At 36.6% G+C, this 26,663-nt stretch overlaps 1 protein-coding gene across 1 annotated transcript in view; it reads right to left on the bottom strand.

Annotated features, from left to right (window-relative positions):
• Positions 1-114: 114 nt before the first annotated feature.
• Positions 115-26,663, bottom strand: part of KPNA3 (karyopherin subunit alpha 3) — a 48,406-nt gene continuing 21,857 nt past the window's right edge. Inside the window, exons 3-17 of the mRNA XM_059838997.1 lie at positions 19,782-19,871; positions 19,557-19,586; positions 19,417-19,469; positions 19,237-19,332; positions 17,104-17,189; positions 14,037-14,123; positions 13,463-13,632; positions 12,287-12,331; positions 9,659-9,790; positions 8,414-8,542; positions 6,652-6,756; positions 6,448-6,519; positions 6,179-6,341; positions 5,180-5,274; positions 115-2,850 (exon numbers count right to left, since the gene is read on the bottom strand). Of these exons, the coding sequence (XP_059694980.1) occupies positions 2,752-2,850; positions 5,180-5,274; positions 6,179-6,341; positions 6,448-6,519; positions 6,652-6,756; positions 8,414-8,542; positions 9,659-9,790; positions 12,287-12,331; positions 13,463-13,632; positions 14,037-14,123; positions 17,104-17,189; positions 19,237-19,332; positions 19,417-19,469; positions 19,557-19,586; positions 19,782-19,871 (1,452 nt within the window). The 3' untranslated portion in view covers positions 115-2,751. The remainder of the gene's footprint in view (positions 2,851-5,179; positions 5,275-6,178; positions 6,342-6,447; positions 6,520-6,651; positions 6,757-8,413; positions 8,543-9,658; positions 9,791-12,286; positions 12,332-13,462; positions 13,633-14,036; positions 14,124-17,103; positions 17,190-19,236; positions 19,333-19,416; positions 19,470-19,556; positions 19,587-19,781; positions 19,872-26,663) is intronic.

The following is a 26,663-nucleotide window of genomic DNA, read 5'->3' as shown; positions in this document are numbered from 1 at the left end:
TCAAGCCCTTGAACTGAAGTCACTATTTCAATAATTACATGGAACAGCTGCAGCCCACTTACCACAGTCCCCTGTACACACCTCCATACAAAGTATAAAACTCCGTATCCAAAGTTTCAGAGATGACTGCATTAGCTTGCTTTATTCATACTTGTAACATACTTCAAACTTTGATGCGGAGTTCTGCTAACTAATATCTAGTCAAAGACAAAAACCCCTAAGTCAATCCATGAAGACTAAGCAGTTCCATAACCTTCAAAATAAGTTCTTGAATGTTTTATAGTATTTGATAGCAGCTTTTTATTGGTTACAAAACCTAAGCCCATATACAAAATTAGGAACACATTTAGATGCCTCTTTGAAAGAACGTTTTAGTCTATTTTAACTGATAGTTTAAAAAAATAATAAAAACAATGCAATTTTAAACACTGTTCTGAAAACGTAAAAGTGCAGCAATATACTTTGTTTCCTTTATTAACTATGAAATGGTGCAATCCCAATCAAAAGCTGATAAGGTCACAGCAGAAAGAACTGAGCAAGCACTTTGACCTGCCTTACCCAGTTCTCCGATGTTCACTTTTATTGTAATGCATTGAGTGCAAGAAAAGGATCGAATCTTGACAGTAGAGGAAAACTGTTGTTTCAGCATCAATTTGTATGTCATCTCTAGAACAACAGTGAGCGTAGGCTGAACCGGGTATGCATCAGTCTATACGGCGTACAGGAGACTAGACTGAATTAGAAGGGGGAAATATTTGTTCACAATAACATCTGCTGGAACTCTAATTTCACAAAAACTTTGTGACCTTACCTAACTTTGACTTTTTATTGTTTAGTTTTTTAGCGAACACCACACAGTTTCAAGATTTTAGACTATAGTGTGTGAATAGGATGCAGTTACCATATGAAGCTTCAACTCAACTTCTGGGAAAAGAAAAAAGGCACAATGAACTTCAACTCAATTTTATGTGCACAAGAGTTGAAAAATCTGAGCCACCTTAAAGAGAAATTGATTCTAAAATTTATAAAACCTATAAATAATCAGAGGCCAAACCACTATATTAAAACAGATTATCTAGCAAGTAAAAATCTTGCAGTTTAAACATACGCTTGTATCCAGCTGAGATACAAGACAACTCACTCTTTAAAGTGGCTCCACCTTGGCAGATATATATTTAATGAATGCACACCTGCTATGTGTTGTTCATCAGTGGAAAAACAGCTGATCCACAAAGCTCTGATGGCATCTGTCCTTATCTTCATCACAGTAAATACAACCCACATCCAATAACTAAATTAGTTTAGATTTTTCTATCCCTTCACATCAATGCATTGGGAAATTACACCCAGTAAACAACAGCAACAAAACCAGTTTGTGTGATAGCTTACAGAATTTCAAAATTACCCATCTTTGCCCCAGCAATACCAAAATCCCTTTGAAAGTGACTGGGTCAGGCGATTTTCCAAAAGCAATGACTTCACATACCCTATAGAAAGTTATTTAATGTGCGCTGCACATCAGGTTTACGCTGAGTAACGGCAGCTTCGATACAGCCTCACACATCAACCAGTTTGTATGTTTTTAATCACATGAATAAGATTTGAGACTAACTTGTGAATTATTCTTCCAATACTCCAAGAATGAAGCTTTTATGACGCTTCTAAGTAGTTGCTGGTTTGTTGCCAACCACATCATCATAAGCACTGGTTACTAAGTAAAAAATAGTTTAAGACTAAATTACAGTAAACATGAAAGCTCCACAGTTTAAACCCAATATAAATCAACCATATCCAATTATCAATTTAAAACAGAAGATATTGACTACTGAAAGTTGAAAGCAAGATTCTTTTTAACTAATACATTTTTTTGGACAGAATTTTTTTCTACAGTCTGGGACTCTTGCTTTCAGCTTAAACAGAAGTTCAAGTCCATAACAGGTTGTAGCTCAGGTAAAATACCATGCACAGCATTTGATTACTTCAAAACAGCAGGAACACACAGGCTGAAGTGAGTGGTCAAATAGGGCTCGCTGTTCTCAAAAATTAGGTATAATGGCAAAAGCTTTACCAGTCCAAATCTACAGTTCATTCTCCAACCCTGGTTTCTGAGGCAGTTAATGAACACACATCAATTACTGATAGCTGAAGTAGTTTTTTTGTTTCTTTTAAACTTAAGTGTTTAATCAATTGCCAAGTGTTGTGTTTCTATAAGTTACTTTTATTTCAGTTTCACCAATGAAATTCATTTGGCTTGTGTTTTTTAATCTATTCTTCCACATAAAGTTTATGAAAATATGTTTGTGGAGGACAATGATGGAGGCCCAGAGCAAACTGGGCCCCTGTAAAGTCTTCCAAAATGTATGCATCATACCAAAGTGTCTTGATCCACAGCGCACCATTTTTCCAAAGAAGCTACTTTTCCGTGGAAAGCCAATGTGCCACCACTATGGAATATTCTTAACAAAACTGCAGATTGCGGTTGTCAGCATGTGGCACCAGGAAAAAGGCAAAAAAAGGTAGTTGGGACTGTTAAAAAGAATTCTGAAACAGTTTAAGAGATCATGCATATGCATTTACAGTCCATGTGATAGTGATGTTTGGCAACTGCAAAGTGACCAATACATGGCTTGCTTTAGAAGCATCAAAACGAAGAGGCATGTGTGTCTTGGAGCCTTTTGTTTCTTCACTTGGTAGCCATCTGGTGGTGCTTCGTACTGGTGTGGGACAAGAGAAGCTGCACTTTTTCTGAACTTAAAAATTAAATTCTTTTGTTTGAAGGTTGGCCGTTGGGTCAAAGTTGTAAGTACCTCCTTGAGTGGCTTCAGGAATGAGACTGGGGTCTTCATCAATCTACAAAACACAAAAGCAGAAACACGTGAGAGGCTGATTCCCTGCATGACTGGGTACACAGAGAAGAAATTCACAAACATTCATGTTTTCTTTTTTTATTAAAGTATTAACGCAGTAAAATTAGATCAGTTTTTCCAATTAAATTCTCGAAATATATTTAAAAAGAACAACACATCGACTCTGTTCTAATACTATTAGGGAAACAGAAAATTGTAATGGTAATTTAGGGACAGTGCTTCTGTTTGGTCAAAGCAGTTGCTATTTTAGCTATGCAGTTAAATTTTCAGTGCCAATTTTTAGTACTTCTGGAGTTGGCTAATCACTAGTTGCAGATTCCAAAATTAGTTTTGTATTTTCTCCCATTTTCTTTCAACAGGAAAATATATTTTTATCAGCAGCTGATAGAAATACTTACATAAAGCTTAAAAGACTTAGTATCTCCTATCAGAATTTGAAGGATTTAGAACTCATTTCAGAGCAGTCTCATAAGCACAATCTGAATTTGGTTTTACATCAACAGTACTTCATTGCTCTGTGGATACAGAGTGAAAGGCATCAGCAGCCAACTTCACCCAGCTTCCTCTGAGGTGTTAGAATTTGGTATTTACAGTCTCAAGGAATAGCAATTAACATGGTCAGTAGCAACAAAATGCACAACTTCAAACCCTACCCATCGTCCTGCAAATCACCAGCTGCACTGCTCTCTGAGCCTCATTTGAGATCATGCATCATTCTGAAGCAGCAAAGAGCCCTGGTGTGGGGGGTCTGAACAGCCTTCTGAGACCTGGCCTTGCAGTAGTGCACACATCAGAACTGAGTCATCTAAAATCTTTCTCTTTGCTTCGGGTGACACTGTCTAAATCGGGGGGAAGATGTTGAAGCCTTTTGTGACCACGACAATCTGCACATCATGCCCACATGAAGACTGAGTCTGGTTTCAGAATGTTTCACAAAACATTTTTGTCTTGATAAATTAGCACTTCTGCCTTCTGCAGGGCTACTACAAAGTAACCCCACCTAAGCTCACCTGCCGTTAACACACAAAACTGAAGACAGGAAGCTGTTAGTGCTGGTCATAAAGTATAGGCCGTGCACTTTACAGGGCTCAGCAAAGGAACAGATGGGATTAGCAATGAAGGGACATCAAGCAGCCAGCAACATCTCATGAGAATACATAAGCTCCTGAAGTGACAGAAGGCAAGAACACTCCTGGACAGTCCCATCGTAACACTGCCAGTCAGGCTACCATAACCAATATCTTGTCTCCCTGGAGCAATTATGGAATTCCTACAATTCTGAGTTTCAAAAGCTCCAGAAAACATAGTAACAACATAATAATCTGAAGGAAAGTCCTGCTCTTGAGTAAAGCAGGCATATTCAGCCCATCAGGCATAGAATAAATTGTATTAATGTAAAAAGTAAATGCACAAAAGGGAGTACTAACCTCAACAGGGATATTTTCCACCCACATCAACCAGACTGTGCTCTTCAGTTAGATACAGAAGTTTTAGAGTCTCTGTGGAGACTCTAGGACACTACTCACAGAATCACTACAGGCATAGGGAACTTCTCACATATCAACCTCTGGTGACTAACTTCCCAATCATATAATGGGCCCATAAATTGAAAATTATTGAGTCCTGAAGTTAGAGCTGGCATTTAGAGAGTTCAATTTAAGAGAAGTACTGAAAACATAGTTCTACTAGGCTGTATAACTACAGACATCCTGCAAAGCCTAGAAAAGGTAATTTGTCTTCGAACTGCATGTTGAAGTGCTCCTCAGGAACTCACAAGCAGCCAGTAGCAGGAGGAGCTAGCACCAGAGGGTCAAAACACCTAACCCGGGTGCAACAAAATACTGGATGATCTAGATCAAACAGCTGCAGAAAGTGTTAATAGTTCTGATGACTCTTCTCACTGCAGAATCCAGACTGAGCAAATACAGAGTTGAAATACAAACATTTTTCTGAAAGTAAGTATCCACGGCCCCTTTCAAAGACTGATGTATGAGAAAATAAAAAGGAGAGCCAGAGAACTGTTTAGATTCTAATCACAAGTAATTACATGTCAATCTGACAAAATTAAGGCAGCATTGATCAATTTGTTAGGCAAAACTAGAGCAGTCCTCTAGATTTTCCTGAAGAAAAGTCCTGGTATTGAGAAACTCTTCAAAGACTTTAAATTGAGAGAAACGGTACTGAACAAGGAGCGGGAAAACTGACTTAGGAGATAATGTATGTTCGTGACCAGTGGAGCTGCGAAACAGTGACAATGTATTCACTGAGATAAGAGCACAATGCACATACTTTTCCATCTTTAGCATACTTACATCATCACCAGAGAAATACTGATCTATAATTTCAAATGCTAGTTTATAAATGTCTTCATTCTCGTGCTGTTGCAAGGCTTCGATTTTCTCTAATCCTGAATAAAAGAAAATTGAGAAGAGTTTTGTAAGATTAAACCAAGAGTTACTGACTACTTTAAAAAAGTAAGAAAAATAATTAAACATTACTACTGAAACACACTAGAAAAGATGTAGCTCAGCTGGAAAATATGGTCTACACAGCAACTATCTTTGTCTCTAAGAGGAAAAAGAAGTAGTTTGTGAACTTTATATGCTAGGGAATGTTCCATTTTATGATCAATGGATAATGGAGTCTTCTCTTTGTTTAGATAAAACTCTTTAGTTTTTAAAACTTCTGTCCACTACATAACCTTTGGTTTAGTTGCTGTGCTTTCTATGTATCCCCAAAAAGAAGTGGCTACATTTGTGTGTTGGCTGTAAGTTTAAAACAGCAAGGTGATAAAGCAGCCAAAAGACTAGTCCCATTTTCAAACTGGATATGGAATAACACAAAGGAAAAGCTTCTAGTGCATTATGTTCTTCAGTATCTCTTTATTATAATACATTAGTTAGCATACATTACAACTTGGATTGTGATATTGAAAAGACTCCTCATCCTTCTTTGCTCTCTAATGAAGTTATGATCCTAAAACTGCTTCCAGGGCAACGAACTAGAGCAAAAATTGTGTGTTTTACCACAGGACAAAGTATGTGCATTTATCAAATTAAAAGAACTACAATTCTCAATGAAAAAAAAAAATACTTATGCTACAGAAAGCTCCTTCAACAATTGCTACTACACAGCCATCTCCAAACTGAAATAAACAGAAAAAAAAAGGTAATGTCTCTCATTAAAAAGTCTCCCTTGTTTACTCAAATAGCCCATATTAAATAACACTACAGTAAACATCAACAGCAGCAAGGGAAGGACAGAATAACAACCAGCCAATTAAATTTTTTAAAAGCCTAGGAAGCTCTTACCTCCACACTCTTCTATAATTTCAGCTATTGTGCTAGCCTCATCACCAGCCATTATCAGGATGTTTTTCAGGCCATCCAGCACCACCTGCACCACTTGAGAATCCTTTACTGAGAGTAGATTGCAGAAAGGTGGGATTACATTTTGTTGTACAAGGTATTCAACCTAAATAATTAAAAACAAAAAACAAAAAAACTCAACACTGTGCTTCTTACATAATTGGCTGCATATGCAACATTTTAGTGACAGCTTGAAATCCCGCTACACATACCTGATCTTTTCTCCCACTTATTGTCAAATTGCTAATTGCCCAAGCAGCTTCCTTTTGTGTCCCGAAGTCCCCCTGAAAAATAAAATTAATAGCTCATTAAAATCAGCATGGAAACATCTGTCAAACTTATTAAAAATCACAAACTCCTCATGTCAGATTTATAAAAAGAGGATGACAACTTGCATAGCTGATAGCTTGACTGACCTTAGCCAGCTGGTGTATGATCATGGGGATTAGCCCAGCATCTATTACAGCCTGAACTTGTTGCTGGTTTCCTGCTGTGATATTGGAAAGGAACCAAACTGCTTCCTACAACGGGATAAAGCAAAAAAGCAAAGCACTTTTAAAAACTAGTCAGCAGATGAAAAAAAGAACTTAACCAAACCTGACCACCTCAAAACCTAAAATCATACAATGAGCAATCACTAAACAGGCCTCCTCGTCCTCAGTAGCACTTCTAGCACATCAACTTTTATTTCACTGTGAAAGATAACAGGGAATCAATGTAAAATTAATATAATTGATCCACAGGGCCAGATTCTATCTCACACAAGAAGTGTCTCCATGCATCAGGAGATGTATGCCTTACTTATATCCACTTTGCACTGCTGGACTCACAGACAGGCTTTAAACTTTCAATCAGTTTTATGAGGAAAACAGGAAAACTGGTAAAGCATCAGAAAAAAAAAGGACTTGCCCTGTACTCCTACTACTGACAGCTCAGTAGTACCTTTCTGCTATGATAAAAGGAAGACTCCAGCTCCCATTTTCTTTGTGTAACATGAAGTGGTGTCCACAAATCTCATTTAAGAATCACACATGACACTGTCCTGTGACTTTGCTCAGCAGTTACTCCTTCAGGAGGTTCATCCACCTAGCTACCACCTATCTGATGGCAGCTATAAATTCCCAGTTACAAAGGGGGATACTTGTCATGACAATCCAGAACATCTTAAAAAAGTTCCAATCTTAAGTAAAAGATGTGGCAAGAAGACAATTACGAAGCACTGCAGGGAAAAAACCCATGGGTTTCCACTTTTTTAGGGATGAGTATTTTATTTCTATTTGCCTCTCACAATATAGACTTGAAACAAAACTCAAAGCATTTCTGGACTTTTTTTTTTTTTTGGTACAAAAATAATTCCCTGGCCTTCAAAAGAGCTCTTCATCACTCTTTTGTGAGAGTTAAGAGGGCAGGCAAAAATAAATCACATCAGTTTGACTGTCAAAGCTAACTTCTTCAGAGATCTTCACAGCTGAAAGGGCCTGAAGTAACAGAGATTACTCACAAATAGTCTTCTTCTCAATGATACACTATATGGGGGAATTACATAATCTAAACAAAAAAGCCTACTCCTCAGCCAGACCATCTCTGCAATGGAAGATGGCACAATGACTAACAAAACCCAAATAACATGAAATACAGCTCTGGAAAAGGAGGCACTGATCACTTTCATCAAACTCTCCCTATTCCACCCAATTCTTGCAGCAATGAAGTCATTTCTGCCAAAAGGAAGAAGATGAAATGCAGAGACAATTTTCAGGAAAGGACAGTGATACACCCTCCTTCCTTGAAGATGAAGTGAACAGACTTCACTATGAAAAGGTGAAGTGGGAAAACTGCATCGGTCTTATGCAACTCACTGGACTCAACTAAAATGATGAAAAACTGTAACTGAAGTTAGCCAGTTATTCACTTTGTAAATGAAAAGAAAAAGTATCTCACTCCAAAGCAAAACCCTTCAGTGCTCCCAGAAAGCAAGAGGCATCAACACCAATGCATGGATACTCACTATGGCTGTTTGGTTTCAGTCCTAATTAAGCACCAGCCTCAAAGGCTGCATCTTTATACAAAATTGCTCACATCCTGGAAATAACAGCTGTAGGAAATTCTTCTGTAATATTCCACAGGCTACTGTTTTATTTTTAAAAAAAAAATACTAAGTTAGGAAGAAGCAAATCATACCTTGTTTATCTTCTCTTTTGGATGCGTCAGGAGATGTGGGAAATAAGACAAAACATCACAATTGAGAACAACTTGTGTCTGCTCATCAGTACCAGTTACTATGTTGCCTACTGCTCTCAGTGCTGCTGTCTGAATATCCAAAGTGGGAAGGAAAAAAAATTGCATGTTAAAGACATTGCTGTTACTTACGCTATAACAAAGAGCATTTTAACATATCTCTTTATAAAAACACTTTGCAAAATACAATTTAGCACTTCATCCTCTGAGCTACATCAGAAAAATGGATACTGGTTCATCAAAAGACACAGTACATCACAAAATAAATGCACTGCAGCTCAACTCAAAAAGTGCAAAGATTAGAAATTAAAATATTAAAACCTTAGAAGATTAGTCATCATGTACCTGATCTGTGTTACAATTCCAACAACAGCTTCTAGGCTCTATGTCTGCTGCAGTTGCTCACTTTTCCATTCAGCTCCCCACTAGGGCATTCAAAACCTCACAACTACTTACTGAGTCTTGGGTGATTTCAGAAATAGACTTTACATCTTTTATGTATTGGTCAGTAAATGCTTTACAAGTGACAGAATACTGGAAAGACTTCTTTCATCAAGTGAACTAGTCTGACAAATTTCAAGACAGCCAAATGCATCCAAAGTACAAACTAAACAAATGTGTCAAATGCACAGATATACAGAAAATCTCTGTATGACAGTAGATGGGTCATAAAAAACCCAGTACCCATTAACTAGCTTTTAGTTTCCTATTGTCTTTAAAATAAATCAAGTAAGCTCAGTTAACCTTTCACAGCTAATGACAAATTTACTTTACTAAAAGGACTCCACATTCACCGAAATACTGATTTCCATGAACTACTCAGATAGAACATGCACAACCATGTATGCAGCACCAGAAAAAGTGCATATTACTTGAATTCTGGAAAATAAAATCTATTGTCATTAAATATTTTAGGACTACAAAAGCAAGACACCCCTGGTAACCACATAACGGAAGTTAATGTTTAATCTGTCACTACTTAAAACTGTGTTAGTACTGTTTTGCTTGAGTTTTCTTTCTTTTTAACATTTTTTTCCCCAGTGTTGGTAATACTTTTCTTCATTTTACCTACGCAAAATGTAGCTATAAACGTTCATCTCACTAACTCCACTAATAAATACTGTAAGGCATATTTTTTTAGCAAACACCATACAAAGGACTATTCAAACACAACTGAATCAGACTTACTTGAACTTTAACCTCCTGATGACTCAGAAGGGGAACTAGAAAAGGTACAACTCCAGAATCAATCACCATTTGTATCTGTTCATTTCCACCATCTGTTAAGTAGGACAAAGCCCAAACAGTGTCCACAAGAATCTACAAATTGGAGAGAATATGGTTAAACATTGAACAGAAAAATCTGTATAATGAAGGCTTAATTTAGTGAACAACATTCTACTGTCTGGGGTGGAGAGGGGAAAACATGCAATTTAGTTATAGGAAAAACTTAAACATGATTGTGATGAGACCTAATCAGTAATATGTTAGATTATTATGTACAACTATGAAAACCAGGGCCATTTGTTCCATCAGAGTAATTTCTGTATGTCCTGTATGTCCACATTTTGGTGCATAAAGTGACAGCATACATCATCTCACAAGGTAAACTGTTGGGCTTGATTTGCATTTCCAAGATAGACAACCAGCTCAGGTAAGTAGTTGTGCTAGTAACTTTCTGAAGAAAATACCAATACAGCTTCCTTAGCATAGCTGTAATTTGTCAGCTGTGCTATCTTATGATTACAGAATACATAAATTCCCTTAAGTCTCTAATCCATCGGACATCTTAGCATTTCTGATCCATAGTGCAGTTCTGAAGTGAAACTGCCAACAAGTCTGGATGTAAGCCTTTTCCTGTCTTCATATTAAGAATAAAAAGCAGCAAAGGAAAGGAATTCTCATACCAACTAAAGGACTGGCAACTATTGTAATGTGGCAACTGTTGAAGTGTTCAAGCAAAGCAAAACCCACAGAGAAAAGCCTATCATGCAGGGCTATCTGAGAATCTTAAAAGAAAAAAAGTCACTGATGACTTGATAAGGATGATTAGAAAGCCCTCAAAAATAGACAGGTACAAAAGTTAGTCACTGAATCTAGTACCTGAAGCAGAAATAAAGCCAGCAGAGAGGGATATCACATCACACAGAGATGATGTTAGGAACTGCAGGAAAAGAAATCTGGACCCTACTAAGGACATAATCTGTTGAGGTACCTAGATCTAGCTTACTTTTAAAACAGATAGCCATTTAAAATTTCCAGCTATGAGAACAGCTGAATACTGCAGTACTAGAGCACAGGAAGGACTTCACAATCCTGACCCAGCTGCAGCCACCCAGCTCCAGATGCCAGCCAGCACAGCCCAAAGGCTTTCCTGCCACAGCTTGCTGCTGCCCTCACCTCCTGTGCTGCAGTGGAGCCACTATGGCAGCAGAAGCAGTGAGAGATGGTGCCTCACCAGTTTGCTGCCCCACAGCCCTGCTGGTGACGAGAGCAGCAGCCGCCAGAAGCGCTCACGGGACTGTGGGCTGACCTACCTGCATCACTGACTCATCTCCAAAGATAGGTTTGCTGCTCCAGTACGGAGAGGCTGGGACCAGACTGGTACCTCCAAACTAGCACCTGACTCTCTGGATCAAAATGACGGACACCCTAATTGAGATCAGTCAAAACCTGGCATCACAGTCTCATACCTACATCAATAAGCTCTCATACAATCATTGCTTGAAAAAGCTTTAAAATTTGGCAGAGAAAAAGAGCCTACAGGTTAGAAGTATATTTGGTTTTGCAATGAATTCTGTTCAGCTTTGTCCAAATTACTCATTGAAAAGTCACCACATGCTGTCTCCCACTCACATTACACTGGGAAAACCCTGGCAAAATCCCAGCTTAAACTGTACAAATATTTTGTGGAGGCAAGCCCACTTCACCATTAAAAAGGCAGCAGAAACACTGCTACTACAGCGTTGAACTAACAAATGACAGTCCCACTGATCTCATGCTTTATTTTATCCCCAAACCCAACACAAGGGTTCAATTCCTTCTTCCCTAAACTAAAGGATCACTACAGGGATTACAAAGTTCTGATAGAAGGAGGAGAAAAACAGCTCAATATCCATCAGTTACACAGATCTCTGTTCTGAAGTCCAAATATATACGGCTTCGTGAGGTAAATCCACTCCCTAGGACATTACTTGGAAAAGCACAGGTAAACTCATGATTCAGGAATGTGGGAAGTACTGAAGGTTTAGTATTAAAAACATGAAGGTTGTCAAAGGTGCCACAAAACAATAGTTTATTGCTGTTTGTTTAAATATATTTTCCTATGTGATTTCTTTAATTAAACGTTGCAAAGTCAGGCACCCAACAAGTTACAGAAGTCAGGTTTACCCTTATGATCACAATATTTTACTGGACTGATATACAGAATTACATCCAATTTTTTTATGGCTATTACATATCATCTATGCAAAATTATAAACTGGGGCAGAATTAAAGTGCAGCTGATGGTAAAGCTGACCCTTTAATTTTCTAGTTCTCAATTCAAGATAGGATTTTTTAAAGTTATTTCAAATGTACAGGATAAAAAATGCCATCTTCTACTAAAGGTATTTCAGAAATGGTATTTGCACCTTCTTTTTCATGCTCTGAATGGCTACAATCACATTAGTCTTCATATTTAATTATGCATTTATGACTTAATTATACATAAATTACCACACAAACCCAAGTTTACTACTTTAACAAAATTCTGCAGCATTATCTTTCTACAGAAAACAAAGAATTTAAGTATCTAGAACTTTAGAAATTACTTACGTTTATATCTGTATGGTAAATGAGAACACACAATGCTGGCAAAATCTGAAAAGAAGTTCATCAATCATTACAGTAGAACATAATTGGTGGTAAAATTATGAATCCAAGTACTGCAATCACAAAGCTTAGCTTGAGTCTGCTTTAGTATATTGTAGACACACACTTTCCAGCAGTTAGTTATTCCCTCAAAGTATGTATAAAAATACCTGTATTATCTGTATTTCAGATTTGTGAAAATATGAGACAGTACTAGATTACAGACACAGTATGTAGACTGTATTTTGAGGGAAAACAAGCAAGTAACAGAGATAAGATACCCTGCTGCTATTTTAAAAGCTTTATTATCACACACAATAAAAATTATTAGCCTAATATCAATATATAAACCTCTTGGATTAAATTTTAATTTTTTATAATCACAAATGGACAAAATATAAAACTGGGCTGTGATAAAACTGCTTTGAACAGAATGTTTTATTTAGTAAAGCATTACTTGCAAAAGTTTCCCTGTTTCTCTGCTTAATTTTTAAAATGTCATTAAAGTTTAGCTGTTAACAGTAACATACTTCACATGACTTCAAAAACTATATCTACACTTTTGAATTTATCTTAAAATCAAGAACTTTACTTAAAATTACAGTTCTAGTCAAATAGCTCCATTTTACTAACTGTGCCAGCATTATGAACTGAGAATTTGCTCTGTTCACCAGTTTAAAAGGATTTTCAGGATTTCTGCTCAGGCTGGGACTTGGCATTGTCTGCATGTGCACACTGAGTTGAAACACAAACCGTACTACATGTCACTGTGTACTTATGCTGCCTCTGGCTGAAAATAATTATTTCTGAATTCTTCTATGTAAAAAATCATATTGTAGCCTTTTTTTTTTTTTAGTAGAAACATGTAATGCTGAGTATTTTAATGCTTTCTAGTGTGTTAATTTTTTTGTTGTATAGCTCATCACTTTAATCTTACTCAGTTTCAGACGTTACAAATACCTTTATTACAGCTGTAACAAGAACCACCAAACTGGTCAAATTATTTCATCTAACATATGACAGAGCAGCACAACACATGTGCGGTGACAAAAAACATGCAAAAATTCATAGTATGACAATGTAAAACATTTGGCCTGCAGCCCAGAGTATAAAATATCTGTCTCACAATTCTTTATTTACCTCCTGAACTGTCTCCATAGGCGGTGGGGGGTCCTTATTCCTGCAGAGATTTACAATGACCCATGTGACGTTCCGAAGGAAGGTGATGGGAATGGAGGGATTGATGAAGGACAGAAGAGGTTTGACAACTCCCAGTGATATGACATAATCTCTACACTGAGGACCATCACCTACAGAAATGAAAATTGTTGCAAAATAAATTACATTAAAAATGGAAAATCTTGAAATGTATGCAATGATGTGTTGGGATACTGAAATTCTATGTTTCCTCACCAATAATCTACTACTAAAAGGTCATATTTAATTAAATATACATACGTAAAATTATGTATGTATATTTTAGGAAACACAAAATTTAACCTGTTAATATTTTGCATAGCAAATGATACTATTATTTAGAAAAAAAACAGGAGGTACATATGTAATTCTGGCCATATTATATACTTTCAAAAAAATTGTATCAAGACACAGAATTCAGAGGAAACATAGTCTCTTATGATAATGCCAATGTTCAAAAAGTCAAGTTCTAAAATGAAATGTTCCCTGAATTCAAATCATTAAAACAACACATTACCTATAATATTTCCGAGAGCCCAGACAGCTTGCTCACAAACATTCTGGTGTGGTGAATGAAGTAGTCTCAAGAAGAGGGGTACTGCATCTGCAGAATGCAAAGATTAGATTTGTTTAATGCTGAATCTTGGTATATGAGCAACATGTTCACTAATTTACACAAAACACATTTTCCACCATGCCTTAAAAATGTTTCTATTATGAAGGGTGCACAAAACCTAAGTTGAACATTTCTATATATATCTGGAGAAGGGAAAAACAGACTTAAGAACAGAATTATTAATCAACAATGCTCCCCAAATTTAAACATTTCCCCATATTTCTCAAAGCGATAGGCAGACCATCAAGTATGCAGGCATGAGGTTTCATGTCCCAGTAATTCAGATTTTCCAGTTATCCAGGATCACAACACATACCAAGCAGAATGACATGCCCACTTGTGCAAACGTGCTTCATAGCCTGACTTTAAGAAAATAGCTTCCTCCCAAGAGGTGGCTACAGTTAGTTTCCATATGCAGTGAAGGTTTACATCCATCTGCCAGCCCCAAGACATGTTTTAATTTGCTCTTATATAATGCCAGCAACATACCAAATTAAGGAAGTGGTAATGATTTTAGGTATCATTCTCTGTGGAATTAAATACATTTGATAGAGCTAAGTAACCATCCCACTACTATCCCCATGCACTGTTTTCCTTCAGACAAGTCATACTGTTTGAAAGACAGTAACTCTTGCAGCAATTTTTAAAATCTATTCATGATCACACTCATCCTCTAGTCTGAATAAACTAGATCAATTTATATACCGTTAAGGAGTATTTTTCTTGCAGAAATAGCTTCACAAATTTTTTAAAAATGCAACACAGTTTGTGAGCAACTGTGAATCAATATTGTGTTGATAATGTAAAGTGATAAGAAGCAAAAAACTGATGCATTTTACTGAAAAATACAGAGCCATGAAGAACAAAGACAACGCAAAATTCCTTCCCCCCCCTTCCCCCCCCCCCCCCCCCAGAGGAGTGATTCAGCCATTGCCTATAACTGACAAGCAGGGACAGCAACACACTGTTGCTTAAGAACGCTCACTCTTGTAATAAAATCACCCCATTTCCATTAGCTCAAGTGGAATATTTTAGCTTCCTTCTCAGCAATTACTGAGATTACAATTCAGCCATACATGTATTCGACATTTTTTGGAGAAGAGGGTCAACTATGTAGTTTATATTACACTGCAATCCTGGTATGCTTTCAAAACCAGGAATGAAGTTATTTCATAATAGCACTCAGGCAGGAGGACAACCTGAGGCAGCGTGAATTGAAGTTATCTGACCTACCACTCTCAAAAAATTAATCATTCTTGCTCAAACTGGCTTCTGCCAAGAGCTATTCTGTGCATATAGTACTTCTCCTCTTTTTCTGGGCCTTCCAAGTACCATGTGTCCCACCCCACTGCAGGAGGCTGCCTTCTTTTGTATTAAGGCTGCATCAGCCTCTTCTGTAGCTGCAAGGGTCTATTGCTTTGTTTCCTCAAACCCTTCCTTAGCTAAAGGGAGAAAAACTGGGAGACTGTTTTCCCTTGGTCATCTCCCAGTCAAAGCAGCAAGACATTCAGACTAAACTACATCCATTTTCTCTTCATGAGTAAAATGCTTTTTGATTCTCTGAAGTCATTTAGCACATTTTCTTCTTTACAAGCAATAACTAAACAGATTTTGGGAGAAACGTGTCCCAACTTGAATTTGTAGTAATTGTTCAGGTAACAATAATTCTTTTAGATGTGCTGTACATAATTTTATTCTACTTTTAATTTTTGTTTTGAGATTTTTTCCTGCAAAGCTAATACTATAAACATCCTTTCTGTTAGCTTCATTCAAACAGGACAACATTGTGGGACATGAAAAAGAAAGAAAACACTGGCTAACCAATGAACAAGTTGAGAAGGAAGAAAAAACTTGGGAGTAGATTTTCAAATGTACTTAGACACCAGAAAAACAATCTAAAAACAGAGGTGCCCAAATCACATCAGAAATTTTTGAAACAAATTGAAGATATTGATTTTTTTTGTTTGTTTTAAAGCCTTTGGATTTTTATCCAAAGCTCATTTTTGTAAGATAATTTTATCCAAGTCTTATTTTGGATAATAGTAATAAGAACAACAATAACAATAATATTGCTCCAATATCTTAAATATACAGAATCTAATAATTACTTAGTTATTTTATTAGCCATGAAAACATACAAACCAGCATTTTAATTTGAAAATCAGGTTCATACACTAAAAAAAATTCAAACAACCAAGTCACCACTTTCCCATATAAAAATGAGAATATGAGTAAATCAAGATAGCTTATTATACACTTGCTTATCTATAATCTAGTGTTTAATGACAACATATTCTATTTAGCACAAAGGTGATTGTTTTAAGATAAGTATGCTGATCCATAAAAGCCATAGATATAATCCTGAAAAAATTATTTTATTAATTTATCTTCATTTGACTTTAGAGTTTCTTTCCTTTCTCACTGTCTGGTTAAACAAGAAATGAAAGCAGCTCAACAAATTTGTGTGTACAGGAGATACTAATCATACAGATAAGAAAAGGATGGTAATTTTCTTAACAATGTATTTAAATGTGCAACCTTACATAACTATGTATTTAATAATTTTAGTAAGATTTATCAACACACCTTTGAGGCAGAAAGAATTAATTCCTAACTTTATTGTTAGCCACAGAGCAATTAATGGTATATGATTTCAGAAATCAAACCAAGAACGAGAAAGGACTTCGAGTTTTGTCATAGTTATTGTGACATCTGTCATTCTCTACTTTCTTTATGGGAAATCCTGTCTGGCATCCTTAACATTAATTGTTAGTGACAAGCAGATTTACGTTTAAGAGCAAATGTATAAATCTTTCAGAAATCTTCGTTATATCTTTAGGACAATCATGTATTTATTCCTTTAATGGTATTGATAAGAAATGGCATTCATTATCCAAATGCTTTCTTTTTCCCACAATATTCACCCCCACTGTCTCCTCCCCAAAAAAACCGAAGTTGTAATACTTACTCGACTGTACAACAGCTTGAGTCTGTGCAGAAGTGCCTGATGCTATGTTAGTCAATGCCCATGCAGCTTCAAATTGTAATGAAGGACTGTAATAAAAGAATTTTATATTAGTAAGTTGATACATCAACTGAAGACTGTTTTATGGTTCATTTCAATATTGCTAGCCGTATCCATAAGAAATACTCTACATTTAGGCAGTACCACTGGGCTAAAATGTAAAAAACTCCAACATCTAAGCCTGGACTTTTCAGGGGAAAAGCTGTAAGAAAAAAAGAGATCTCTTACATTCTGTGACCTTCTGTAAACCATCCATCACTCTGAATTAATATTTGTAACAAAAAACCCCAATCAAACAACCAATTAAACTTGATTCTTCCACCATTACATTCCAGATCAAGTGCAAGCTGGTATACTTGGATACAGACATTTTTCTGCACCATCACTGACAGGCAAAATATCTAGAATCAGTATGAAAAGACAGCATCACACATGCGTTATTAAATACAAATAAAATTAGTTAAAAATGTCATGAAAGCTGGGACAACATCTCTTCCAAGATGTCTGTCAACTGCTGTCTATGCCAATAGGAGTTTAGTAAAACAGTTTGCATGAAAACTGATGTTTAAGCAAATACTAAAAGAGTTCTACAAGCTACAAAAGAGTTTACAGCCCATGGTCATTAGCACAACTGTGTCTGGATTTAGGAAGAACAGAGACTATTTACTGTAAGGTGACTGTTTCATTTCCATGGGTTTTTTTGTCTTTATCAGTCATGTTTTATGTATAGTTTTAAATACCTGCTTCTTTTAAACTTTTTTGTGTATCAATTTCCAAAGCAATTTGAGGTTTTATTTGTGATGGGATTGCAAAAGAATTAAACAGGAGGTAAAAACAAATCACACCTGTCAGCAGCTACCTATAAACCTTTAAATTTTAGGATCAAGTGTATTAAAACTCTAGTTTTAGGTTAGTCCCTTTTTTCTTTCTCTCATGATAAGCTTTCAAGTATAACATGAACAACAGCTTTAATGATTTGTTATGCAAAGTCTTTTCAAAGTTTAACTCTGCTAAATATTATATTGCAATCACAATTAAAAGGACTGCTTAAAAAAATATTGAGTTCAATTTTGAAAGACTTGTTAAATATTTACAAGGGAAAATCATACAAAATCTAGCAGAAGATTTAAATTAAAAAGAATTTTCAAAGCACTGAACCATCTACTTCTAGAGCAGACAAGCGTTCATGACCCATTTTAAAATTCTTTCCTGATTTGAATGATATTGTCAGCTGCCTTCTAAGCAACTGTTTTGTTAAACAAGCTTGGAAAAAACCCTACTCACAGTTTGTAGTTTTGCAGCTATCAAAATATACCAAAAATACTACAACATATTTTTGAAGTTCCTAGCTCTCACAGCTGCAGAAATAACATTGAAAATAGAAATACTATAAATACATTCATGTCAGCCTGAGATCAAAGACAGGCTAAAATATTTACCTCAATTGTGTTAATCCCTATCTATCTGAATCAGGGGCTCAAGATTTGTTGAATATGGCATGTTTTGTTTCTTACATGTCATTAAATGCCTGCAGCTATATGCTCAGTGTTCTCTACATTCTTTACTGAAGCTCTTTGTTTTCCAATAGACTCAGAGAGCATGCTCAGCGTGTTCTACCATCACATAAGAGAGCAGCAGAGAGCCAGATGGAAACACACCTTGCAGTGAGAAGAAACCAGAAACTTAAGCTAATAATCTTAATGGAAAAGACAAATGTATTCTGGAAAAATCCCCTGTTCACAACCAGGTGTGCTCTCTGCCCTCATGCAAACACACACAACAAGTCTGTAGCAGGTTTCTTTACAAAAGCTGGTAAAAGGCAGAAATATTCAAAACCAATGAGAAATGTAGTAACCTTTTCTCCATTACTTGGATCTGCTCAAACATGCTCAAAAAAATTAAATGACATTTCAGTGGCAGAATAAATATTCCTGGAGAACTTGTGAGGTATCAAGAAGGAGTGTGATCCACTGTGTCAGATTATATGGTGCTGGAATCCTCTGTTTTGTTTCAAATAATGATTTTTTTTAAATGCAAATTTCCAGTAACAGTGAAGATTTTTAAAAGAATACTTACTTATCATCCCTTTCTAGGCATTTTACCAGAATTGGTAAAATTCCAGATTTTATTAAGTCATCAATAGGTGGATTTCTGTCACTGGATAGGAGTTTTCTGTGAAATTGAAAGCAAAAGTAAGTAACTTTTATAACAAAAAATGTTTATAAATTATGCTTCTCTATCTTTATTTATTTTTACCTTGCAGCTTGGACAGCACTCAGTTGGATCACTGGGTTGTCACTTGTAGCATTCTGAAAAAAAAAATTAAAAAACCAGTAAAAATTAAGAATGCACAGAACACACACTTCAAGTTAAAAAAAAAGTTAAATGTAACATACCTGCAGTATAGCTTCTAGTGTTACATTTTGCTTGAAAAGAAAAAAAAAGTTTTAGTAATTTTGCTGATAAATTATAACCTTTTTAAACATTTAATAAACGAAAGCTTATTTTAACAGTATATCAGTTCATATATTTACTTTCAAATAACTGCAAGATTACAAAATATATTGTTCATAGAGACATCACCAAAGTTTTAAAAATAATTCCAGAATCAAGGAACTTACTGCTTTGAAGTCAGCATCAACATCAGAATCTTCTAAGCTTTCCTCTTGAGGAACATTTCTTTTTTTCAAAAGATGTTCATCTCTTTTGTTCTGTAAAGAAAAGACAAAAATAAAGCCACTTTTAATACTTATTAGAACAGGGTGGTGATGCACAACGGACCCTTTCAACATTTAAGTATAGATAAGGTTGCCTTTTTTTTAAAGGCATTTGTAACTGCAAATAGAATTTGCAGTATTTTAGCTGTAATAATCTGGCAGCTTGCTAATCAGACAGATCTACAACAATCCATGACATTTGAATTAATTAAAACTCACACTCTGGGGATCAGTTTTCTAACAGGCATTCATAATACTCATAGCTCTGCATGATATTAACATTTAGCCACACGTAACAGAAATTCTTTTTCAGCATAAGATTATTTTTTAGCTAAACCTTGTTTTGAAGCTCCCTGGTCACATCTGTTTGCATTTTCTGTGTAAAGTAGCATGCTCCATGCACACTGGCACTTGCAGTATTTCCCACTCATGCTATTAGCCTAATTTCTGACAAAAAAACAGGACACCCTACAGTCTCAGTTCCTTTAACAAATTACAAAAGAATAAAATTATCTTTTCAGTGGTAAAATACCCATTTAACATTCCTAATTTAATGAATTTGAAGACACAAAACAGTAATTTAAAAATTAAGAAAACAAATCATCAATTATTTACACATTTTTACAAATTTAAAATGTATTAAAAGTATTATACCAAAACTATGAAATGGTGTCCTAAATTTTAGACTTTATATTTTGTTTGGTATGTCTAGAGGTACAAAGACAGAAGGGCCAATGGAAGATGATGATACAGTATATATATCTGAACACCTTTTTATGTTTGGTTTTTCTATAAGTTAATTAAGATTTAATTCTTTAATGATACAAAATGTTGAAAAAGAGTAAGAGCTAGCTCTAACAAATAGAAGAAATCTAGTATACTAGCAAGGAAAGGCAGGCTTTTCAGTCTTCATTTATCTGATAACCACAGCACTCATTAGAGATTTTATTATACCACACCTGGTTTGTAATATCTAAAAAAGCCTCTAAGCAGAATGATGTGTTGAAGGGTCCCCAATATTTTATTTTATGTTATAAAAAACAGCAATTCCAGGTCCAAAATTTCTGGGACTTGTTCACCTTTCAGACATCTTAGAAATAACTTCCTCCCAATCAATTTTTCTTTTCATATATAACAAAGCTAGAACTACAAACAAGCACGAGAATAACCCTTTAATGCAGAAGACAACATCCCACAGACATAGCACAGTTTAATTTTAGTCAAGTTGTAAGTACGGAAGTTAGATCCTCAGAGTGCACAAGACCACCTAGACTGGCTCCAGAGCCGAGCAGTAATGGCTGATACATGGAGCACATCAATACCGACCAGCACCACAGGCAGTTTGTTGGCAAGTGTACCTGGAGAGAAGGAAGATGGGAAGGAGCAGACAGCTGAGCACCAAGAAAGCAGTGTATGCAGACAAAGTGCATCAGGCAGGAACACATTAACTGATGGGCTCACCAGAAAGACCTGTAATGTATTCACCTGATTTTCCCACACCAGACACTGAGCTGAACAAGAGCCTCTCCTGTTCCAGTAAGCCTTCTATACCTACACACACAACTATCCAACTCTCCAATCCTTCAGCACCATAAGCTTACCTCCCAGAATGCCTCCTACTGTTAACCTTAACCAAAACAACTATGAGTAACAGTCCATATTCGAAGGCCAAGATGATACACCCCCTTAAGATAAAGAAACTTCACAGGGTGTAACTGACCACAGAATAACACTACAATTTCTGTGAGTGCAGGCAATGTATGCAGGCCATCAGTCATACAGTGTGATAGGCTCCAGAAAAAATTACCTCAGCCAAGGAAAGAAAGGAGGAGCAACAATGTTTCTGTAGCTACTCACTGTTTGCAGGTGGCTGGGTGGAAAACAACTGTCAGGACCAATAGAGAAGAGTTTCCACAGCAACCTGAGACAGAGAGGCTAGTACTTACTGAGAAGTACTAGAAATTTCTATTCTAATTACCATTTCTTATAAAGTCAAAGTGTTCACAAAACCTTTCAGTGCCCCCTAAACAGTGCCCCTAAGGCTATTTGAAATATCATTGTCCATCTGCAAAAGTGTCCAATCCCTAGACAGCTAAAATGCTCTCTCCAGTAATTTGACAGGCCAATCACTCTGCTACAGAAGGTAGAAGAAGATGATTTGCAGCCTGCCATGGCTTTAAAATGCTTGTATTTGGACATATCGTAGCAAACTCAAAAAGGTTTTGCCTAAATGAAAGCACCAGCCTCTTCTGCAGGCTCCTCTGGTGAAAATGAAGACAAATGAACATACCTGGATACAGCTGTCCTGTTCAAAGGCTGGTGAGAGAGTCCTTTCAAAGGTAGAAGCATCAGAGTAGAATTCTGATGAAGGGTAAAACCTTGTCACAAACAAAATGCAGCAGGTCTCCTTCTAAGGGGAAGATCCTAAACACTGCCTGAACCATGTATACTATGTACTGTAAGTACAGAAGCTTATAAACAGGTGCTGACTGCTGGTTTTAAGTACTGCCACCATTCTGGTAGAGATCCCACTACAGCAGCCTACAAGGGTTTCAACAAACAAACTGTACAAACAGAAGGCATTGGTAAACATGCCAAATGAATAGATAACAGTAATGATACAAGGAGTGCACTTTCCTGTCCAGTTTTTATGACAGATGCCAATCATTTGCTTCACTGACAGTGGGATGATCAAGCTACATGAACAGTAAGAATTCAAGTCCTGCAGATACTGGTACTTCTTTTGTTTATCTTCTTGGAAGATGGCCACAGGATTAAAAAAAATATAGACTAATGCAAGGCAGTTTCAAATGTTCAAAACCACAATTTAACAGAAGACTCCTTGTGGGTAAAGGGAACATCCTAAAAGCTCTGTGCTACACTGAACTTAGTACTAGGGGACATAGTCAATGGGATGCTCTAACAGAACTGGGAAAGGTGTCAAATATGAATTTCTACATATTTTTCAGCACTGGACACACAGGAAAGCCCTGTGAAGACAGCCAGCTGTAGTGAGGTTCCAAGATTAAAAGGAAAAAGAAATTAACAGGAAAATCTTTGCCTGCAGGTAACAAATACTATTACAAAACATTTCTTCATGTCAGGGGAAAGTTTAGTAGGAGCTCAGTAGCCAGTAGAAGTTCTTGAGGCACAAAAGTTAACATAATTATGTTTGAGTCTTCTGAGGACAAAAAGCAGAACTTCAAGAACATTTCAACATTAGAAACTCGAGTTCCTAATGCTAGCCACTACTAGATAGACTCACAGATGATGACAAGCAGCTCTTGCCCCTGCAATTACATCCAAGGAGAGACTAAGGGTTCAAGCCAGTGATGGAGGTAGATTCAGGTTTTCTAGATATCCCTTTTAAGCTACCACTGAGTCCAAGTCAGATTCCAAGATTCTTCTTCAGATAAAGATTTAGCTACAGATACGCAGTTAAAAGAGGTAGGCAACTTCCCTACATTTGAGTTCTGCTAATTCACCTTTGTGACAACACAGAGCCATCATAATGCTCCTATCTGGTTAGTGCTCATCTGTCTCAGAAAAGGAGCAAATTGACTAAAAAGAAGTAGACAGCAGCGTATGGCCTAAGCATGGATTGCAAAGATCGAGACCTCTTAAGTCAGGGAACAGCAAGATCTCACCCAAATGGATTCAAGCAAATCTCCAAAGAATTTCTTCATAGCCCTTTTCAACTAAGCCTCTAAAAGAATCCATTAGGAATGTAATTTTCCTCTTAGGGTATTTTTTTGTAAAATGAATCAGTTGAGGCAGGGTAAACGCAAATTCTTTTCCAAGAATTTGTGCTACTAACACTTGATAGGGAAGCCTCCAGAAGAACATACTAATAGTGCTTCAGTGTCCCTGTCATTGTAGTCATTCTTCAAACTGGTAGACTTATATTATGTACTAAAATATGTTCTTTACAGCGAACAAAAAGCTATACATACACACTGAACTGGAAAAGACACTTAACTGATACAAGCTTTACTATCCTGAAACTAAGTATTTTCTTTTTCATTTGGATTTTCACACTTACTGAGAATCAGAAATAGATTTTTTTCTACCCTAGCACTCCCAGCAACATAAAAGACAGATCCTTTCTTCAAGGAGTCTTCCACTTCATTTAGGAGCTATCATGGACATAAGCAATCTTATTTAAGAAAGATCAGAGTAGAAACAAAGACAGTAAACCAAGGAAAGAGGTAAAAAAAGACATATGCCTATGACTCTTTAATCCACCACTTATTTAGCAAATAATTGCTCTGCCTTGCACCAAACTTAATTGGCAATTAGAGCTTTCATGTGCTCATGTCTATGAGCTCTCAGCGGCAGCTGAGTTTGCCAAGAAAGCCAAAAATAAACCTTGTGAGAGATCATGGAAGTTCTTAGGATTCCAGTTAGTGGGACAGTATCCTGTGTTTCTGCTGAAGACAGGAGTGCTAAGGCTTCCTTTGAAGGGTGACATCTAACTCAATGACCGTATCATTGACCTGGCTAAGGACTACCTTTCTTTAGGCACACAAGTGGCCCAAGTCAAACTTCATCTTCAGAGCAACCAAGCAACCAGAATCAAAGAATGTCTCAGAGCAATGGAATTACAGGACTCATTTGGATATAGAACCTTAAACTGAATCCTAACCATTGCTCATCCACCATGCCCCTCTAGACTGAGACTAACAGGCCAAGCCAATTAATTCCAGGATCTCTGTTACTAACAGAGCAGCCTTCATGTTTCTGGGATGCTGAAACTAAGTGATAAACACTCGAAATCAGACTTCACCAAGACACTGCACTCAAGAGCTCGATATTCTGCATCCTGATGCAGTCTCCATCACCTGATGATTACAGTGTCAAAACTGACACTGTTATTTGTCAGGAAAGGAAATGGCTATTGTTTAAACTCTCAGAGCTGCTGCTGTACAAACAATATAATCAGAGACCAAGACTATATTTCCAGAAATGTAGTAGATCCATTCTCAAAATGCATCGAACACAAAGCCAATATGGAATCAGCAAAAGGGCACCTGATCATGAGGAGTGTCATCTGACTGGCTCATGATGACAACTCATGCCTCAACCTGGAATCTGCCACACTACTGCTACCTTTTTATGTCAGACAGCTTGGTTAATGTTTGTCAATTAAAGTCCTAAACAAATAATAAGTGATTGAGAAATAAAAAGCAGGGGAAAAATATTTTCTTCCTGAATAAGAGCTGTGGTGTGAAGACAGTGAATAGAGATAATATATTCTTGAAACACAGAATGTGTTGCAAATGCACCTTGATGGCTGTAATTTCAAGAGAATAAACACCTCACACTGATGCATGCAGAAATTGTTTACTACTGTTCAAAGCCATGATTTTTTATTTATTCCATCTTACTAAACAGAGATGTGAGCAATTTCATCAGATCCATTCATTTAATATTTATATCCACACTGATTCAAAAGACAAACCCATGACGGTGTAGTGCTTCAACTGTACAGATCAAGAATACACTCATTTTGTCTCTTTTCTTCAAAGCCAGGTGTACATGCAGCATCTGGGTAGCTGGGATGAAGAGAACACATCCCTTTCCTTTGAAGAGGCACTGATGGATTACTAAGGTCACACCAAAAATTTTCTGATTTTGGCATACTCATGCTAGACCAGCAGTGTTAACGGTAAAGACTGAAGCAGTGATATTACAAGTCATGCTTTCCACTGCTGGAACTTGAGAAAACATATCCCATAATATTTCAGTCTCAATTCTGTACCAGAAGCAATGGTACAGAATCTCATCTGCCACAGAATTCCCACTGCAAACCAGTTGCCCACCAATACCAGCTGAGTTGACATACACTGAATTTATTATCAAGGCAGATTTTTTTCTGGTCTCTGCAGTGAAGATGTTTAACCAACACTCAAGAACACCAATTCCTGCATTTAAGAGTGCTGCAGCTGCTGTTCACTCTTGATTAACAATCTGACCTACATCCAGTGCTCAGGCTTCTCCTCTAAATGGTGTAACTGATCTTTGCATGTGCAGCTTTCAGTGAGAAGTCACTGGCAGCTCATAGGCTTCCTCCTCATTTTCACTCACATATTACTGGCACATGCTGGATTCCTTCCACACAGGATAATATCTTGTCTTAAGTGTCTGACCTGCTCCCCACCACGCTTCTGTAATAAACTGGTCTTGAAATTGTGACCTGTTACAAAAACCAATTATAAGAATTAATTTAAAATTAAAATTCTCACTTTGCCCTGCAAAGTTCTCTCCAAAGATTGCACTGGAATGCTCACATTCCATCTCAATTTAATAAGATGTATAAGGATATGCTGCATTAGTTAAGCCATCTTTTACAGGTTTGCTTTGCTAGCAGGCACAGGCTGCCAAAGAGCTATGAATGACTTTTCCCAGTACAGATTTCACAGTTACACAGCAAGTTTTACACCATTTCTGAACAAAGAGGACCTCTAACATGTCAGCATAAACTTCCACTCCTGATCACTTTCCAGTCTTCTGGGTCAAATTAGATTTCTTTAACTAATTATTATAGTCTCAGGATGAATCTTAGAAATATTTATAGTTTATATTGCAATGAGATAGAGAAGTTTTTCTGTAGGATCTGAAAAAACAAAGTCCCTTTTTCCAAGAGGAACAGAAGGATCCCAGGAAAATACTAGCACAAGACATTTTGGTTGCTCCTTCACAATCAGGTGATAAGTGCAGACAAAATTTCTCAAAAATAAGCCAAGCTAATTTTTATCAACATAGTTTCTATTTACAAACCCTTCA

This window comes from Haemorhous mexicanus, chromosome 2 (assembly GCF_027477595.1).
Source record: "Haemorhous mexicanus isolate bHaeMex1 chromosome 2, bHaeMex1.pri, whole genome shotgun sequence".
In the NCBI taxonomy this organism is placed as follows: domain Eukaryota; kingdom Metazoa; phylum Chordata; class Aves; order Passeriformes; family Fringillidae; genus Haemorhous; species Haemorhous mexicanus.
The sequence above is the reverse complement of the archived record's forward strand: the minus strand, read 5'-3'. Positions and strand labels throughout refer to the sequence as shown.